The 19,126-nt window shown below is 54.3% G+C and overlaps 1 protein-coding gene across 5 annotated transcripts in view; it reads left to right on the forward strand.

The window, feature by feature from the left end:
- The window catches only part of FAM120B (family with sequence similarity 120 member B), an 88,815-nt gene that overhangs the window by 28,092 nt on the left and 41,597 nt on the right, over nt 1-19,126 (forward strand). For 4 of the 5 annotated variants that reach the window (XM_059401475.1, XM_059401476.1, XM_059401472.1 and 1 more), the window contains 3 exons: nt 1,481-1,582; nt 9,010-9,182; nt 12,718-12,810. In XM_059401475.1, the coding sequence (XP_059257458.1) occupies nt 1,481-1,582; nt 9,010-9,182; nt 12,718-12,810 (368 nt within the window). The remainder of the gene's footprint in view (nt 1-1,480; nt 1,583-9,009; nt 9,183-12,717; nt 12,811-19,126) is intronic. The other variant, XM_059401473.1, reaches the window with a different exon arrangement.

Below are 19,126 nucleotides of genomic sequence, written 5' to 3' on the forward strand. Positions count from 1 at the left end.
CGGGGTGTGGAGGGTTAGAACAGTTTCAGTTGAAAGATGGTATAAAATGTGGTTTTGTAAATGTTTTGATAATTTTCCAAAAAGACAGCCGGCAGGCTGGTGGAGAGCTCTTGTCCGTGAGATACTGCGCCTAGTGAGGTCTGTCTCTGGGTGTGAGAGAGTGCGCTCCGTTCAGAAACAGCGACCTGAAATATTCATTCTGTTGACTGCTTTTTAGTGTAATGAATACATAGGCCAAGAGGGTTACATAGAGAGTTGGGGGGGGTTGTTTTTAACAACTACAAGAACACTTTTCAGAGTTCTTTCTTTCTTTTTGTGTTTGTGAGATTTAAGTTGAATGTGTTTATTAAACTTTGTGTTAACAGGCATCTGCCCTGGGCGTCGTGCTGGGACTAAGGACTGTGACGAGGTCTCAGGAGCTCAGTTGGGTGGCAGTGAGGGGGGGACGGTGGCGTGTGCAGTGTTGGCCAAAGTGCTGCGGCGGACAGCACGGAAGTCGGGGCGAGGAGAGAAGCGGGCTTGGAGTGGGGGTGTGGTGGACATGGGCCGAGGAGGTGAGAAAAGGCACGGTGAGTTTGAGGGTGTGAGGTTCGCCAGCTGAGGAGCAGGGGGTGAGCCAGAGACGGCTTCGGCTTCCCTGGGGACCCAGCCCAACAGCACACATCCCTGGGGGGTGATGGGCCAGAGACTCGGGAACCCTGCGGGTCACCATGTGCAGGTGCAGCTGGGGGTGCTGGGGCTGGCAGCATGCAGTGGGGTGGGAGCTGGAGGCTTGGCGTGCTCCCAGGTCTGCACCCTTCTGTTGGCACAGGGGGCTGCTGTTGTGGGATCTTCAGTTAGGACCAGTGTCCTGGTCCAGTTTTCATTGTAAAAAAGCAAAAACCAAAAAGCTCGCATTTGCATGGAGAATGCCTTGGATGGGGTGAGTCTGAAGGTGGTCTGAGCAGGGCTGGGCCCGTGTAGGGTAAGAAGCCAGGTCCCAAAGGGCCAGGGGGTGGTCTTGAGCGCCCTGGGGGAGGGGAAGCATCGGGTTCGAGTGCTGGAAAGACAGCAGCCTGGTGACCCCAAGGTAGGTGAGCATGTCGAGTAGGAAAGCCACCTTCTGGCTTTGCTCACGGAGTAAGCTAGAACGGAAGACGGACTGAATTTTTAATAGCAGTTAACAATCCAACATACGGAAATGCCTTTGTTCTAGATTATTCCTGCTAGCTTTTTAAATTGTCTAGTGTAATAATAGTCTTGATAGTTGCACAAAACACTGAATTAAAGACTAGAAAGAACTGTGCTACTCCCAGTTTTCCCTAAGTGTTGTGTGGAGCAATGCGAGAGCCCAGGAGGAAGCACGCTGTGGGGATGTGAGAACTCCTTGTATTCACCAACTTGAAATTGGCCCCCAGTGGAGCTGGGTGTGCTCGCGCGTTAGCCTGGTGACCAGTATTGATACTCACGCGCTTCTCCTGACCCTGCTGTCTTCACTCAGATGGCGCCAGCCCCTGCCCCACCGTCAAGGAGTGGTTCGTGTACTCGGGGAACCCGCTGAGGCACCCGGACCTCGTCAGGCCTCTGCAGATGAACATTCCAGGTACAGACGGTTGGGGTTAAGGAAATCACTCATTTGTTCACCAGATACAAGTCCAGTAATGGATCCACCGTAGAAACAGATTTTTCTGGAACTGCACATACACTGATTTTCATGTCAACCCTGGACGCACAAGGAGCGTGTCTGTCTAATAACGTTCTAAAACAGAGGAGTGGGCCTTCGTCCCACAGATGGACCCTGGGCCGGTCTTCTGTCTGCTCTGCCTCTGTCTGCCCTGACTCTTGTACAAGGTCGACATCAGCAGACAGCAAGACACACCAAGGGGAGCACGGCTGTGGGCCCAGGCCCGTTGCTGCCTGATCCCCAGCCCGGTAGCTGGGCGTCGCTTAGTAAACCCGTGCTGCATTAACAGGGATTCTGATGTCCTGCTTGAACCAGCTCTCCTAACTCCTGCCAGAAGCTTGTTGGTGAACTGGAAAGGGAAGACAAAGGAAAGTCATTTTAGCTGAAAAATAAGTTTTCTCTTCTTGAGTGTTATCTTAAAACCTAAATGGGAGGGAATTAAAAGCAAAGTTCACCTAAAAATTAGCTGAAGTCTTTTCTTCCTGCAAGTTCTGAGTGCCTGAAACGAGTCAGGAGTTTGAGTGGGGACAGAGTTGTACCTGAGGGCAGGTCAAGGAAGAGGAGCTGGTGAGGGTCATTTTGAGGGTTCTTGCCATTGTTGCAGAGGACAAATGTTTTTCTGAGACTTTGATATTCCGTTTTTGTATGCGTTAAATTCTCTCGTGCCACTGTTGTTCCCAGCACGCGGGTCTCCAGTTTACCAAATACGGGTGCGAGGACTGCAAAACAATTTTCTTAAAAATGGAATCTTGTTGGGAAGGAAGGTGAGGAAAGTTACTATAGGGAGTATTTCCTTATTCTCTCAGCTGGTGATGGACTCGAACCACAAAAGGTATTTATCAAAAAAAGAAATGAAGATGAATTAACCTCTGCTTATACAGCAAGAGATATTTTTTCAGGCCAGCCAACCTAATTTTTCCATGTTTTATTATATATGTGATTTCTGTCTTCTTGGATCTTTCCAAAAATAACACGCGGAGAGGGATTCCTACTGTTTCTGTCGCGGTTTGAATTCAAGGGCGCATTGGGCTCCGCTTCATTCTATTTGTTAGTTGGAAAGGCCGCTCCCCAGAACCTTGTCGTCCACTCTGGAGGCCGTACCGTGATCACGAGGCCGCTTCTGGGGCTCCGGCAGGCACCCCTTGGCCCTGCGGGGGGTGTGAAGGTGCTATGTGGGGCCCCCTGGCCGACGAAGAGCTTGGCAGGGGGAGAGCGGGGCTGCCTTAGCTGCTGGGACGGGGTGTGGCGGACACGAAGACCCGTTTGTGCTCCTGTTCGTGAGGGCACGAAAGTGACAGGGTTTCCATACTTCAGTACTTTTCTGTATCCAAGAGGAAAAAGTGCCAAATGGTTTCATTTATTTATTTTTAAAGATTTTGTTTATTGGACAGACAGATCACAAGCAGAGAGAGGGGGAAGCAGGCTCCCCGCCGCGCAGAGAGCCCGACGCGGGGCTCGATCCCAGGACCCCGAGACCAGGACCTGAGCCCCAGGCAGCGGCTCAACGCGCGGAGCCCCCAGGCGCCCGCCCGACGGTGTTAAGCTGAAGCGAGACAGGCCGCGCCCATCTGTGTCCCGGCAGCTCCCCTGCCCCGGCGGCGGCCATCCCTGCCCCGGGCTCGGGAGACCCGACGTGGCGGGTGCCCGTGCCCTTGTTGTGCGACGGCGACCGTCCTGTGGGACACGGGTCCGGTGGTTCTGTTGTCCCGAGACGGCTGGAAGCGGCCGGGCTGCACCGATGCCGTTGCGGGGCGCGTCCCGGTGGGGCGGCCGGAGCGTCCCCTCTGCTGAGCGGCGGCCGTGCGGGGGCCGGTCCCGGCTCTGCGCGGCGGACGGACGCGGGGGCAGGCGGAGGACCCGACCGGCCGGAGCGGGGAATCGAGCGGCGGCGCGGGGGGCGGCTCGGCGGCGGCGCAGGTGCTCCGGGAGCCCCGCGGCCGCCCCGTGCTCCGGTCCGCGCGAGCCGCGGGGGCGGTCGTGGGTCTCCGTGTTCCGGGTCGCGCCGCGTCTGCCCCGCTCGCTCCCCGCGCACCCGGAGACGCGCCTCCGTCGGCCTCGGACGCGCGGAGCCGGCGCTTCCTTCCCGCGGCCGCGGCCCCGGGCGGGCCCTCGAGGCGCTCGCGTCCTCCTCCGCGTGTGGCGGCCTGAGGAGCCTCGGACCAGACCCCAGACCCCGGCGGGCGCTCGGAAGGGCGTTCTCGTGCCCAGAGGCGGGGCGGCGCGGGGTTCCCTCCGCAGGCGGCCCGGCCCGGCTCCCGCGGCTGCCCGGTGGCTGCCCGGTGGACGTTCCCGGCGACGTCGTGTGTCCTCGCCGCGCGGGTGTTGGAACCTCGCCGTCGCCTCCGGAGCGCGACTTTCCCGGAAACGGGGCGCGTCGGTCAGCCCCGCTCGCGTCGCTTGTCCCCGCGGTCCATGTGTCCCCGCCGTCCGTGTGTCCCCGCCGTCCGTGTCCCCGCCGTCCGTGTGTCCCCGCCGTCCATGTGTCCCCGCCGTCCGTGTGTCCCCGCCGTCCGTGCGTCCCCGCCGTCCGTGCGGCACGTCCGTGCGGCCCCGGTGGCTTTACGAAGGCCGAGCGGCCACGGGACGGCGACGGCCCCGCCCGCTTCCTGCCCCGGAGGCCGCGTTCCGGGAGGAGAATCGGCGTCTGGAGCACAGTGCTGGCTCCTTGGAGGAGCGCAGACGGCGCCACCCCGGCGCAGCAGCGAGCCCGAGGGCGACTCACTCCCAGGACCCAGGACCAGGACCCAAGCCGGAGGCCGAGGCTTCCCCGGTGGAGCCCGCGGCGCCGCTGACGAGTCCGAGCGAGCCGGGTCCCAGCCCCCGTCGAGCGTTGGGCCACATCCCCGCGCCCAAAGCTTCCTGTGGGAGACGTGTGCGTTACCGCGTTCTGCTCTGTTCGTACCTGCGTGAGCGCCTTTACCTTTATTGTTATTTTTCTAAGATTTTTTATTTCTTTATCTGAGAGTGAGCATGAGCGAGGAGAAGGTCAGGGAGCAGCGGACCCCGTGGCGCTGGGGCCCGATGCGGGGCGCAACCCCGTGACTCCGGGATCATGACCTGAGCCGGAGGCCGTCCAACCAACGAGCCACCCAGGCGCCCAGAACTCCTGTTTTGAATGATTGTTACAAATAGGCTCCTGAAGTTCACCCAGCCAGTTTGCACGTGAGGGTGTCAGGATTTTTAGTTTGTTTTCCGTTGGTCAGGAATGCTCTAGGAAACGGAATGCTAAGTAAACACTCATGTAAATCACACTTGGGGACTAAAGCCTTCACAGGTGAGCTCGAGACGTCGGCTACGTGCACGCTAATCTCGAGACTCTGACCCGCTTCGTGCTGACCGTGGACCCGAGCCAGACAGGCTTATGGTTTTTCTCCGCAGCCGTGGGCCAGGGAAGTCATTGGAAGAGGACGCTGATGAGGTCATGTGTTTCCGTGTGAAACGCGTGCAGAGCTGCCCCGGTCGTAGGAGTCTCCTTATCCGCTCACTTCTGTTGCTGTGACAGCACAAACTGTGGGACGCTACGGCCTTGTTACTCATGGGGTGCAGGCAGCAGCCCTCTGCCGGGCAGACCCTCCAGGTGGCTCTGCAGAAGGTCTTCAGAGTTGGCGACCACAGAAGGGACTTCCTTCCCTCCCCCCTGCTCCTTCCTCCATGGGCTCAGGTCCCTCGGAAGGATCCGAGGCGCTCCTGTCCATCTGTTCACACAGAATCCTTGACCAAGCTGCAGGATTTGGTTTTTGAAGCTGATGTGTTCTAGATGTGATGCTGATTGGTGGCCTAGAGATGAGATCAGTTGTTTAGGTCTGTGGCTCTTTGAAATATCTCAGCTGCCCCTGGAGCTCTGGGGGAGGTCGAGGAGCCATCCGTGCAGGCACAGTCTTATTTGTCCCAGGAGCAAGGGTGTGTGTGTGGCGGGCGGTGGGGGGGGGGGGGGGGGGGGGGGGGGGGGGGGGGGGGGGGGGGGGGGGAGGAGCTCTGGGCTGATCTGCCGTCCGGTCCTGATCAAAATAGGTAACTTTTTAAAAGATTTTATTTATTTATTTGACAGAGAGATCACAAACAGGGGAGCAGCAGAGGGAGAGGGAGAAGCAGACTCCCCGCTGAGCAGGGAGCCCAGTGCCCTGGGATCATGACCTGAGCCGAAGGCAGACACTTAACCGAATGAGCCACGCAGGCATCCCAAAATGGGTTTCTTTTAAACTGAAATTATGAGTGGTGTCTTTGTGTTAGGTAGGCTCAGCCCTCTTGGATTATCATGTGTTTAAACCACTTCATCTGGAGTGAGTTTCCCCATGGAGGAGAACTAATCTAAATGATCCTTCAAGGAAATTCACATCTTCTGGCTTAAGATGATGAAATCTATCAACCGAGAAGTAAATCTCTTGGGCCCTACTTAGGAAGAGAACCAACCTTATAATTAGGGCCATTATGTAGGCTCCTCAGGGTCCCACGCAGCCTAGCAAGTACTGCACGTGACATTAAAGGACTACAGCCCCGGGATATGTTGTCTCGTATTGGAGACAGAGATCCTTGGTTTCCGGAGAAGGCTGCAGAGGTATCTTGTCTCCTATACTGATATGTAAACAGGTGTTCAGTACCTAGTTTTGTTTTTTTTTAAGATTTTATTCATTTATTGAACAGACAGTGATCACAAGTAGGCAGAGAGGCAGGCGGGGGGTGGGGGGGAGCAGGCTCTCTGCTAAACAGAGAGCCCGATGTTGGGCTCGATCCCAGGACCCTGGGATCATGACTTGAGCCAAAGGCAGAGGCTTTAACCCACTGAGCCACTCAAGCGCCCCCAGTACCTAGTTTTTGACCAAATAAATTATTAATTGAATTTAGGATTCACATTCTCGAATTGAATTAGAAATTTTTGAGGACATGGTTTTTCAAACTGGTGGTTTTCTGTAATCCGTTTTATCATTAGACCTCAAGAACCAATTTCTTTATCATTGCGAGTTTTTCTTTTCTTATCTGTGTTAATGATTTCTTGGCTGTTTTGTGGAAAAATATAGAATGGTATTCAAACTCTGCCTGTGTCCGAATCACCTGGAGGGCACGTTACAGCAGATGCTGCTCCCTGACCCCTGGAGTTAGATTAGTAGGCCCGGGGTGCGGCCTGAGAATTTGCAATTCTTTTTTCTCTTTTTTAGGATTTAGCGTGTGCATGTACACGCATGCGTGCACGCACACGCACAGGAATGAGAACAAAGGGGGGCAGAGGGAGAGAATAGTCAAGCAGAGTCCCCGCTGAGCATGGAGCCCAGTGTGGGCTTAGTGCGGGGCTTACTTCCACACCCCATGAGATCACGACTGGAGCTGAAGCCCAAGAGTCGGATGTTCCACCAGCTGAGCCACCCATGTGCTCCACGAATTTGCAGTTATAACAGATTCCCAGGTGACATCAAGGCCAGAGTGACGGCTGCTGGCGTGGAACTGGTTGTTCAGGACATCTCTTGCATATTGCTGCCACAAGTACTTGGCTCTCAGTATGTCCCGTGAACCTCATTTTTTCTGTTTTAAACTCTATGAGTGAGCAAATGAAATGCAAGGTGCAGTGTTACCACTGACGGTCCCCACTCACTCTGCTGGGGACTTGGCCTCTCGGCTGTGTGTAAATGTTGTGTATGCATCGAGGAAAGGACTAGAAACTGTATTTTCAAACACAGCTATATGTGAGTGGTGGGATTGTAAATTTGCTATTTTCTGATGCTTTTTTTTCCCTTAGTTTTTTACAATGCATGACTTTTAGAGTCAGAAAAAATGTTTTTCAGCTACTTGAGTACATTTGAAATAGCTGTGATGATGGGACGTTCCTCACTTACCTTCTATCAGGGCTTGGCAAACGTCTGTATTTTAGGTTTTGGGGGCATCATGGTCTCTGCTGCCGTGGCCCAGCTCTGCACTTGGACCGTGTGGGACCACAGACAGCACCTAGGGGAGTAAGTGTGGTGCCGTTGTGGTGACACTTTATTCAGAGACATTGAAATTGGCATTTCCTTTGATTTTCTTGCATTTTTTTTTTTTTAATCACTTAAACATGTGAAAACTTATTCTGAGTTTAGGGGCCTGCAAAAACAGGCGGTGAGCTGGATTTGGCCCATGGGCTACAGTTTGCTGACCCTACAAAATGATTTTGTGAAAAGTATGTTTCTAAGAAGTCATGGCTGACCCTCGATAATCCTGGAATAATACCTCTATCTTATTAACTGGTGCCATACATTGTTTTTTGCCAATTGTCTTCACTATTTTCTTTCTTTCAAGAGAAAAATGATTTTTTTTCTCTCCAAAATAAATAATGAACAAGTTTTTTTAGGTAACACTTCAGCTGTTTCAGGAATGCAGGTGGCTTTGCTGGGTTGTTCCACTTCCGGTGGTGGGAGATCGTGGCCAAGAGTAGTAAATGACACTCTGAGCAGTGGGCGTAGGAGGAGAGCTGCTTCATCGAGTCCTTCAGTTCTGACCATTCGGGTCCCGGGTTCGGTTTCCGTCGTGGACGTGGGACATGGAGACCTCAGCCGCCCTGGCTCTTGAGGCGCGGTGTTGTAGCTTCATGACCCGACAGAAGTCACAGCTGCTGCCCAGAGTGGGGCCTGGCTCGGCCTGGGACCTGCCTGTGTTTGCAGATGCCGGCAAGAGCCCCCCACCCCCTTCTTCAGAGGCCTGGGGCCATTTGTTGTGATTTAAGGAAATGAGTAAGGGTTGTTTTTTTAGACTTAAATAATTTAAATGCTACAACATTGTTGCTCTTGTTTGCTAACTTTAGGGCCATGCTTTCTGAGGCCGGGCCCACGAATGCCCCGCACCCAAGCCTCCAGGTTGCTCAGTGCAGGTTCCCGGCATCATACACACAGAACCCAGGAAGATGGTGTTTTTTACAGTCTCTGTAGTGGATTCTTTTTACCTTGAAGTTTGAAAACGGCTGGTCTGGAGGAATCAGAGCAAGCTGACAGGATAAGTGGGTGATCTTTGCACCAGCAACACACCGCGGCTCTGTTCTTTCCCATACCCGGAGACAGGACCTTCTAAACATACTCCGAAAGCCTTCCTAATAATGCAGGCCACAGCACCGTAGGAAAGAAGCCCTAGTTTCCCCCAAAACATAGTCCTGGAACAGGAGTGTTCTCCGTGAAGTGCAGACCTGCTGGCCTTGAGCGTTTGTTTCTTACCCCCAGGTGGTTTGTTCCTGCTCACTCTCTTGTCCCTTAACCTAAGGCCCAAAGATGTCAGAAAGGGCAGAGGTTAGGGTCTTTTATTCTTCATTGAAGTTCTACAGGAAGCATGTTGTTAACTTGCTGGTGCAAAGGATAATGGTAAATGGGCTTTTTTTTTTTTTTTTAAACTAGGGGGCACACCGGATTTGAAATCACTGTGGCTGAACCAGGAGCTGGGAGTACAGGGCCGGCGCTTGGACGCCCTCCTGGGCTGTTTCGACCTCTCCTCCTCCAGAGAAGAGCTGCAGGCGGTGGAAAACCCCTTCAAGGCGCTGTGCTGCCTCTTGATCTACCTCTTCGTGCAGGTACCCGCAGCCTTGTCAGGCGCTGCACCGACACCTCGCGCCTGCTCTCCGCTGTGTGCAGTGTGGCACTTGGGGGCCTGGGTGGGCCCATCCCTGTGTCCTCCTGCCCAGGACCTGCCCCTCGCAGCTGTCGAACTGGGACGGGCTCCCTGTCCACACTTGCTGGACGCCTGTCTGTTGGAAGAGGCTCGTGATGCTCGTCTGTGCGGCAGAGGCGTGGGAACCGGGGGCAGAAGCGTGCTCTGAGCCGTGCGCTGCCTGCCCGGGTGCCGCTGGCGTCCGGGGGCTGCTCCCGCCAGGGCCCCGGTGTTGTGGTGTTTACTGAGCATTTCCCTTCACTGCCCAGTCTAGGGCAAGGCAGTGGGTGCCCCCTGAGGTTATTGGGGCATCGCGCTGCGGGAAGCATGAGGCATGTTTTGCAGACATGCCCAGTAAAATGTCCGCGGGGGCCGTCATTGTCATGGTCTGTGTCTTCCTTGCCCATCTGAACCGGGGGTTGCAGGCCTCACGTGACAGACGCCGTGCAGGGCCCTAACTGCTGTCCCTCGACAAGTTAGGCCGTTTCGGTCTCATTGTTTTACGCCTTGGTTATGTGTGGAAAGTACAAAGGCCCATGAGAGCATTTGTCTTCGTAACAGTTGTCCATGCGCGGGGCAGTGTTCGGACCCCTCGGGAGAGAGGCCGGGCCGCTCCTCTTCAGCCTCTTTCCTCCCACTTTCTTACTTCGCTCTGTTATTTTCTAGATGATTCGGTCTCACATTTGTCACAACAACAAAAAGTTCTTTCTGTTCACGTCTCTCTTTCTTCAGCCTGTTCAGACCTCCTGTCCTCTCGATGCTTTTGGACTGTCTTGCCTTCTACTCTGGCCTCTCTCTCTAGTGGATCTTGGCGCTCCTTTGGCATAAACACCGTATTCTCATTTGCCCGGAATAGAGATATATGTGACTGTTTTTCAGACCTGAATTCACTTTTACCGTGGAATTACATTTCAAGGAGCTTTGTACTGATGCTTCTTTTCCATTTCTAATCTGTAGCTAGTTCTGCGTTTCGCATTTTTAAAAAATGTGGTTAAACGACTTCAAGTTTTATTGCTTTGTGATCGGTTTCACATGGCTGCAGCGTAAACTTGAGCTTCACTGTTTTGAGGAGAACATTTCGTTACTGGTACCAGACTCAGCAATACAATTGAATAGAGCATGGGTTTTTCAGTGTAAAACTGCCTTTCTTTTGATGTCATTTACGGAATACTCAAGCATGTATCCGTCAGTATTTTCTGTCCACCGTGGCTGAGAGAGGCCGTTGTGGGGGTTGGGAATGGTGGATAACCTGGAGCTGAGGTTTCTCCTCCAGAGAAACACGTGTGTTTTCTTCTCCGTGTTGTCTGTGTGCATACGAACAGCCATTCCTTGAACACACGTTTTTTTTTTTTTTTTTAAAGATTTTATTTATTTATTTGACAGAGAGAAATCACAAGTAGATGGAGAGGCAGGCAGAGAGAGAGAGAGGGAAGCAGGCTCCCTGCTGAGCAGAGAGCCCGATGCGGGACTCGATCCCAGGACCCTGAGATCATGACCTGAGCCGAAGGCAGCGGCTTAACCCACTGAGCCACCCAGGCGCCCTGAACACACGTTTTGACTTAGTCTTTCAGTCCGAGGGTTGTACCTGCTGATAGTCACTCCTCACAGCTCTGCGCTTGTCACTTGTGCAGGTGACTGTGTCCAGACCTCGGAACAGCAGCTTCCCACAGGCGCCAGTAATGACGACCTTCACTAAGAATCTGTTGTGAGTCAGCGCGGGGCAGACTTAAAGAGCATGTTTAAATTGGAGCTTTTTGAAACGGAAAAACAGTGAATGGACATATCAGTGACCTCTCAGAGATGGAAAAGGGACTGTAAATTACTCCCAGGGTGAATTTCTCTTAGGGTTTCATAGGGCTGAAAAGGTAAATTTATAAAAGTGTACTTTTCTGTGATTACACTTACGTTAGACGTTCCGTTGTGCGACGTGAGGAGCCGGACCCGTGGGAACGGGCTCTCCGAGGCTCCAGGTCAGCAGTAACACTTTTTATTGAGGGCTTATCTGAGAACTCTCAGGAAGGGTGGGTTTACATCAGAGCGAGCTACATAGTTTTTATAATCTCTAGTTGAGCAGGTGCTTTAAAGAGTAATGTCCGTTGTGTGAAATGCTCAGCGAGCCCATGTCCCTCGCCTCTGTGGTTTCGATCTGTCACTGCGGAGGTGGGTCACCTGTGAGACGGTCTGTGGGATGCCTCTCTCTCCTCTAAGTTGGTGCTTTAAAATCACCCGTCTTCCAAAGTCACTAACGGCAAGAAGTAGAATTACATTCCCACAAAACCAGTCACCACGGAGAGCGATGGGGCTTTAATGGAATGAAAAAGTGTGTTCTCTGCTGGGTCTGGCTTCTGTAGCCTGGGGTCTTTTTTCTCGGTCGTGAGTGCTACGCGTCTGTGGACTTGTTATTCCCTGAAATAGTTCGAGCTGTCCTTGATACAAAGGCAGTAAGTACGTCACAATGGAACAGGGCCAGGTGGTGACGGGGTTGCTGCCTTGGCGCCGGGTGGAGGTGACCAATGCCAGAAATAATTTGCTCTTCCTGGAGAGGGCAGCGGGTCCTGGCTGGGGAGAGCAGGAGTCCCTAGAAAACTGTCTTTGTGGATTATGGTGGGGTCATTTTTATCAGGAGTAAACATGAGCCACTTTTATCACTGAGGAGGAATCAGAATTCTAACCCACGGGTTTGTGGTTGTCATCCTGATTGGTTTTTCCCTTCAGGCCTTTACTTGCCACAGAACGTGTTCCTCTGTAGAAAGAGGTTGTCGATTCTTACGATGGCTGTGGAAGTGCTGACCGAGGGAACTGCAGTGCTTTTCTCTGCCGGCAGCATTTGGTGGCTGAGCGGGAAATGAGCGGGAAAGGTCACCACCCCGCAAGCTGGGAGGAGGGGCCCTGGGGCAGCCGCTGTCCATGGTCCTCCCAGGCCCCTCCTTGCCACCGCTGTCTCGAGCCCCAGAGTCTCCCCATCTGTCTCCAAATCCCCGCGCTCCTTGTTCTTGCTCACAGTTTGGTCGGGCTCCTTGATTCCACAGAAGAGCAGAGGGTCTCACATGTGGGGGTCCTGGGATCTGAGTCTGCAGGTTTCACCAGGGCTGGCGAAGGTGGAAGTTTATCCCAGCTTTGATCATCCCAGCTCACGCTGCAAACCCCCGGATTGCCAGATCTGGGATCTGGTGCCCAGAGCAGTCACTTGTGTTGCTGTAAGACTTGGGCTTGGCTGTGAGTCCTGGCCTCTCCCAGGAATTCTAGAGCTTCCCCCCTTGCTATGGAGCAACCAGGGCCCTGTCCAGCTTGGCCCTGGGCATTATGGGCTGTGGGCTCTGGACAAAGAGGCCCACTGACCTCCGCCTCTGCCTCATCTCCTGCCCTGTGTGTGCGCCTGTGTTCAGTCGTTGGATCCGTGTGCAGAGTGTCGCGTTTTTCCCAAGGTTCATGCTGCTTCTCTTTCTTCTCCCTTTCAGGTGGACACTCTTTGCCTGGAGGATCTGCATGCTTTTATTGCTCAGGCCTTGTGCCTCCAAGGAAAGTCAACGGTGCAGCTTGTGGACCTGCAGGTACTGGCCTGATGAACTGTCACGGTTCTGGCAACCGCCTGCCTGACCAGGGTCGGCGCTCTTGCCAGCCTTTTCTTCTGTTGCGTTTTTAAGTTTTGGCTGGTGTTCCACAGAAAAGATAAGAAAGCGCATGTAATCACAGTATTCTTACGATGCTGTGGTTGGTTTCGTCCGTCGCACAGTGGAGCCCAGGGTCTTGCCAGGTTATTGAAGCTCTTACAGAGCCGTATACAGATGGCGCCCTGTATACAGATGGCCACTACTCGGTTTCTGGGGAGTGGCCCTCTAGACCTCGGTCTCTGCCGAGTCACGTGCTCACAAGAGCCCCCTCATTCCAGCACTGATCCTGTCTCCGTATTGTAGTCACGTGAGCAGAATAGTCGGCGTGATCCCTTATAAGCTTTGCTAACTTTAGGAAAATACGACGCCTCTTTCTGATGTTCGTGATTTTGGCCCATACACGGCTTGTCCTGCCTGTTTTGTCTGTGGGCCTCATCTTCCAGACGTTGGTGACCGCTCTTTGGGGCTGGGCCACGTCCCACCCGCTGTGTGTCCTCTCTCAGTGGCTTGCCTGTGGAGCGTTCAGTAATGGAGATTTCGCGCCTGTGTTGCTTTTATTCAGATGTTGCCGCTCATGGGTGTTTATGCCTTGAATTTCATGAACGAGCCATTGGCAGCTGAGCCTGGCTCCTCTGCGCTGTGGCCACCCCTGTTTCCTAGAGGAAAACCCAAGGTCAGGTCAGTTTTTGTGGAAACTGAAGACTTTGCTTTATAAATGCCATTGGATAATGGTAATGAGTTTTATCCACAGATTCTAGTTAATTGAATTCGTTTTCATTGGTCTTTTAGTGAAAAAAAAAAAAACAGAAAACAAATTTCATTTATAAACAGCTTCCGATCTAATCTCAGAACTCCTCCGTACCACGTTTACTCCATGGACTGATTCTTGTAGCAGCCCAGTTAAATACAGTGCAGATGGCGTGTGTGTGAACGGAGTCATTATGTTACAGTCAAGAAAGTTATTTTTAGAAGTGGATTTTTTTCCTCCTTTTGGCAAGGCACAGTTTTAAAAAGTGAATTTGGGGTTATTGCTAGGCTAATGCTAGGGGCCCTTGCCGTGGTGGTGGTGTTGTGCACCATGAGTCGGACCTTACACCAGCACCCCTGGCATGGTGTGCACGCGGGAGCAGTTTGGTCCGTGGTGGACAGGGAGTCTCAGATGGGAGAGCCGTGCACACAGTCCTAGAGTGTGAGGGGTAGTCAGTGTCCAGGCCCGCACCAGCTTCTGGTTGGACTATCCCCCAGGGCCTCAGGAAGACCTGACTTTATCACGGTCTCGCTTGTTCCAGGCACACGGCCACCTGAGTGGCACCTGGCACCTTCGGGGGCCGTGGTTCCCATCAGCCGAACGGGGCGCTCCCAGTGAGGGTCCCTTGTCCTGGCTCCTCCACACCGCAGTCTTCGCCCCTTTCTGGCAGGGTCTCTGTTGTGTGAGCGCGAACAGCTGCCCTTCACCTCCAAGGCGCTGGTAGTCTCTGAGCCTTCGTGAACTCCGGGTGCGGCATGTAGGTTTTCAGCTTCCATAGTTTAATCACTGAAGACGAGAAATTGTAGAAAGAATTTGGAAGATTTTACTTAACGTGGCCATAGGGTTCACGGCAGGTGCCGGGTGGCACCTCTCGCTCTGGGGCTTCTGGTGAGGCCTGGCTCCAACCCCCAGGCCACGCCCTCTGCCCTCCCTGGGCCTTTGCTCTGCTGACTGGGCCCTCCCTCTGTCTTCGTATTCCCGTTCATCCTTTGTCTTAAACTTGGTCTCTTGGACTGGCTCTGTCCTTCCATGGGTAGAGTCCAGTGTCCCTCCTGTGGGTAGAGTCCAGTGTCCCTCCCGTGGGTAGAGTCCAGTGTCCCTCCCCTGGAAAACCCCACGTCCAGCCCGTCATGGCTGGCCCATCTTGCCCTTCGGAGGGTGCTCTCTGCGGGACGGAGCGCGTCTCTGGGTCTGCGCTGCGCCTCACCTTCGGCCCCATAGCGCAGTCGCGCCTGCCTGACATGCGGTCGCCGAAGCAAAGGTTAGGGAACACTCGGCTGCCAGCCCCACCGAGCACTGGGTCCCGCGCTGCGTTCGCTCCCCTTCTGAGCCCGTGGCACGCCGTTGGCTTGTCTTTGTTAAGAAACAGTACCTCTCACATGCGGCACTTCTTCCCGAGAGACCTGCGGGCCTCACTCTGGCACCCGGCTTGGTCGTTGGGGAGTGCGGCCCAAGGCAGGCTTTCACGGTGGGGACCTTGGTGGGAGAGCTGTGGGTCCTGTGCGGGGTTTTCACGCTCTTCCTGCTCTGCTGATGCAGGCCTGCCTAGAGGGAGAGACGGAGCTTCTCCTCGTTTGCTTTCAGCGCCCGTCACTCTGCTGACATGACTAGAGCCTGCTTGACTGGGCAGAGTGGTTGTGTAGGTGCGGCCTTGGGGGGACACCCCCTTTGCAGAGCCCCCTGTGCCTCTGCCACCTCTCCCTGGAGCTCCCAGCAGAGCCAGAGAGGCAGCTGTGGCATGTGGTCTGCCCTGGGCCATCCTCTGGGTAGCTGGTGACTTGTAACTTAACCGCTGTTGCTCATAGTCTTTGATGCACCAGCCAGAGTCATGGAAGCCACAGCTCCCGTACACCCGTGGGCGTGGGTGATCGTGGAATAGTCTGGGATTCACGTGATTAGCTCCTGGCCTGAAAAGCAAAGCTAGGACCCTTCCACTTGCAGCATCAAAGCAAAGAGCAGAGGGTAGAGCAGAGGCGGCAGAGAAGGAGGGTGTGGGAGAGAAGACTCTGTGCCCGTCCTGTTTCTGCCTCGTCCACTGGGAAGGCAAACACCACGCCATTTCCTGTCTCCGTCGGCTCCTACCTGGGGCCTCGTTCCTGGGGAGTTGAATGCATGTGTTTGTTTTTGTGAAGCTCCTAAGTGTGTCTCAGATTTTCTGAGACTGAAATGTGATAAGCCGAAGCTCCTGGGAGACTTCCAACTCGATGTTTACATCTGAATGTGGGGATGGGTTCCGGTTGAGCAGCAGGACTCCCCAAGGGTGGCAGGCCAGAGAAATGTCCTTCTAGAACTGGCCTTCTAGACTGTTCTTGCTGGAGGAGGTCTTCGCCACTCACACTGGGCTCGTGTTGTATGGGAGAGGTGGGTCTCTCTGCCTAAACTCTGGGCTCTGGAAGGCTGGGAAGGGTCCTTGTTGGTAGCCCTCAGCAGCTGGCTTACAGCAGTGCCCAGCAAACGCTTGGGAAGTGCTTGGTGGTGGCGACTGGGGTTTTGTGGAGCTCGTCTGCGACATGTGATTTTATCTCTGTGTTTTCTGTATTTTAATCTGAGGCCGTGTCGTCTTGCTGGAGCACTGTCTGACATTTAACCAGTAGAATATGAGTAAAGAAATAACAGTATTTTAGCATTTCTGCAGGAGGTTTTCTGATTCTGAGTTGAATCTTTGACTTTATCCTTTGATCTTGTGCCTGGTTCTCAAATAACGTTCTTCTGAGCAGTTTGCAAGTAGTGTTTTAAGGGATAGTAGGTGCCAGACCACAGACCCACAGAGGAGAGAATCCCCAAAGACGAGGGCCTTACCAGAGTCCGCACCTGCCTCAGAACAGAGGGTTTTGTGGACTTGGAAAGGGCAGGTTAGGAGTGGCGTGCGCCTGGCCACGGTCTGTGCTCTGTGTGACAGGTGGTTCCGGGTGGGGCGTTGGGGACAGAGGGGCGCACAGCTGCCTGCATGTGTCCTTGGCCACCGGCACCCATCGGGAAGCCCACTCACCGTTCCCCAGAGAGGAGTGCAGGTGCCTGGGTGGGGCTCCGAGGGCCAGGGGCTTGCGGCTTCCCCATGGAGCGTGGGGAGCTTGAGCTTGCTGGAAAATTAGCCACCAGGCTGGGGAGTAGCCTGGAATTGCAGGCTTTTAGGAGAACGTTTTACACACCCAGGCAACTCCTGATCCTGAGTCCACAGAATGAACGGTGCTGCGGGCCTCTTGTCTTGGGGGGTGGTTGCCATGGACGTGCGTCCAAGCACAGCGCTCACACGGCTGGTTCGCTCCCCTAGCCCTGGGTGAGCACGCATGTGGCTCCGACGGTCCCCCTCACTGACAGCAGGAAAGTCGCCAGAAGCTGGAGCTGTAAAGCTCACCAGTAGAAATTCAAAATCGGTCTGTGCCATCTACTCTCCAGATCACGTCTTTATCTTGCCAACTTGAAATGCGTTCTCATTCTGCCCACGGCTCTTGCCCAGCCTTAGCCAACTGCAGCCCTTAGGCCAGAGCTGGCCTGTCAGCGATCTTTGAATGGCCTGTGAGCTTGGGACAAGGTTTACATTTTTAACTGGTAAGGAGAAAAATCCGCGAAGTCTTCTTTCAGGATGTGTGGACATGCTGTCAGGTCCATAAAGTTCACACTGCCACAGCAGAGTTGAGAGCTGGGACAGACACCATACGGCCCCCAAAGACCAGAAGTAAGTCCCCGTGGCCCTTCGCAGAAAAGCCTGCTGGCCCCCAGCTTACACGAGCAGGCAGGTGTTTAGGCTTTTCTGGGAGCTGGGAAGTCCCTGGGCAGAGCATGTCCTCAGCACAGAGACCATCCCACTGGCCTTCGTGCTGGCCTAGAGCCCACTCAGGGGTGAGAACAGCAAAAATACCTTCCAGAAATAGGGTGCTTTCGTTTGGGTTTGGTCTTCTTTTTTTTTCTTTTTTCTTAGAGAAATTAGGAGGACTTCATAAATATAAGAGTTAATTTTTATGTCATTCCTTCGAGGGAAATGAAAGTTCTGTCTTGTTACGTCGCTAGGGAAGTGAAGACAAAGATTGGTGTCTTGGCCAAGACCCCTCGGAAGGGGTGGTGAGGGTCCACTGAGCTCTGGAGTCGGCCCACCCATGAGGAAGTCTGGATGTGGGGTCTGGTGACTTGCTCCTTGCTGGATCCTCTGTCGCCTGCTGGGTGCTGTGTGAATGTCAAATGCTCGGGAAGCTTTACCGCTGAAGACAGTGTTGTCTGCTGCAGCCGGAACACGTGGACCTTGGAGGTGGTGCGGGCGGGCTCCGGTGACAGGCTCCTGTCCAGGGTGGTCTGCCCGAGTTTGGGGCACCTGCCGCGGTCGGGTGATGTCAGGGTTTGTCTCCTCTCCCCAGACAGCCTCCCTCCGGGATGAGTAGAGGCCGCACGTGTAGAAGCAAAGGTAGACATCTTCCATTAAAGGAACTTTATGCCCCTGTTGGTGAACCGTCACTTTCCAGAGCAAACACTTTAAATTCTGGTGATGAGATAAAGTTGCTTCCAGGACATCCTGAGATCACGTTTGCTCTAGCACATCAAAGTGAAGCCCATGGAGTGAGGTTTTACTGCTGAAACCACGGAAACAGCCAGAGAAGTACAGCATCGTGGAAATGCGTGTTAGAAGAGTTATTTAGAAAAAATGCGTTTGCTCTTAGACGCTCAAAAAGTTGATGAATGAATGGATAGTAGAAGTAGAATCTGTTGGAACTTCTGGTAGACTTTTGAAGTTGATCTGTAAGCACGGAAGATGGAGACACCCCAGACGGGTTAAGTGAGACAGGCATGTCACGTCCAACAGGCGGCAGGCCTGCTCTGACCCTCCGTCTCGGCCGCGCGCCCACACGGGTCTTTGCAGTGCCCGTCCGCCGGCGGCCGGCAGAAGGTCATGGAGTGCCTTCTTGGGGAAGGAAGAGAGGATGCTCTCGGGGGCCCGGCCGTCCCTCCCAAGTCTGGCAGCTGAGGCCAGTGTCACTTCCTGTGCCTGTGGCCCTGTGCTCCCGGTGACACGGGTCGTACCGTGTGTCCCTGGCGCTGTTCAGAGGACATGAGCTCCGGGGAGCAGGCGCATTTGTGGAGGAAGAGGAGAGGCCTGTCATGGCTCAGCTGCGGGCCTGGTGCCCTTTCTGTACTTCCGACCCTCGCCCTTAGATGAGCCCCGCAGCCACCCCCCAGGTTGCTCTGGGAGCAGCGAGCAGTGAGGACATGCCTTCTGGCTCAGGGCAGCAGAAGGGATGCCTCACGGGAGTTCTCAGGGGAGATCTCTGGCTCCAGAACGATCCGTGCACAGCCGGTTGCTCCCCAGCTGACTGGCCCTGGAGGAGAGCAGCAGGAGTCACTTGGCAAAGTCGCAGCACAGAGCACAGCAGGCCAGACCTGGGCCACTGTCCCCTTTGTCGGTGATGCTGCTGGGTGTGCAGCTTGCACGCCCGTCAGTGCTGGCCGGCGGCAGCGGCAACAGCACCAAGCGGCCTCGTGTGGAGCCTGGGCGGGGCCGTGGGTCTGTGCCGACGCCCA

Source organism: Mustela nigripes, chromosome 5 (genome assembly GCF_022355385.1).
Source record: "Mustela nigripes isolate SB6536 chromosome 5, MUSNIG.SB6536, whole genome shotgun sequence".
Lineage (NCBI taxonomy): Eukaryota > Metazoa > Chordata > Mammalia > Carnivora > Mustelidae > Mustela > Mustela nigripes.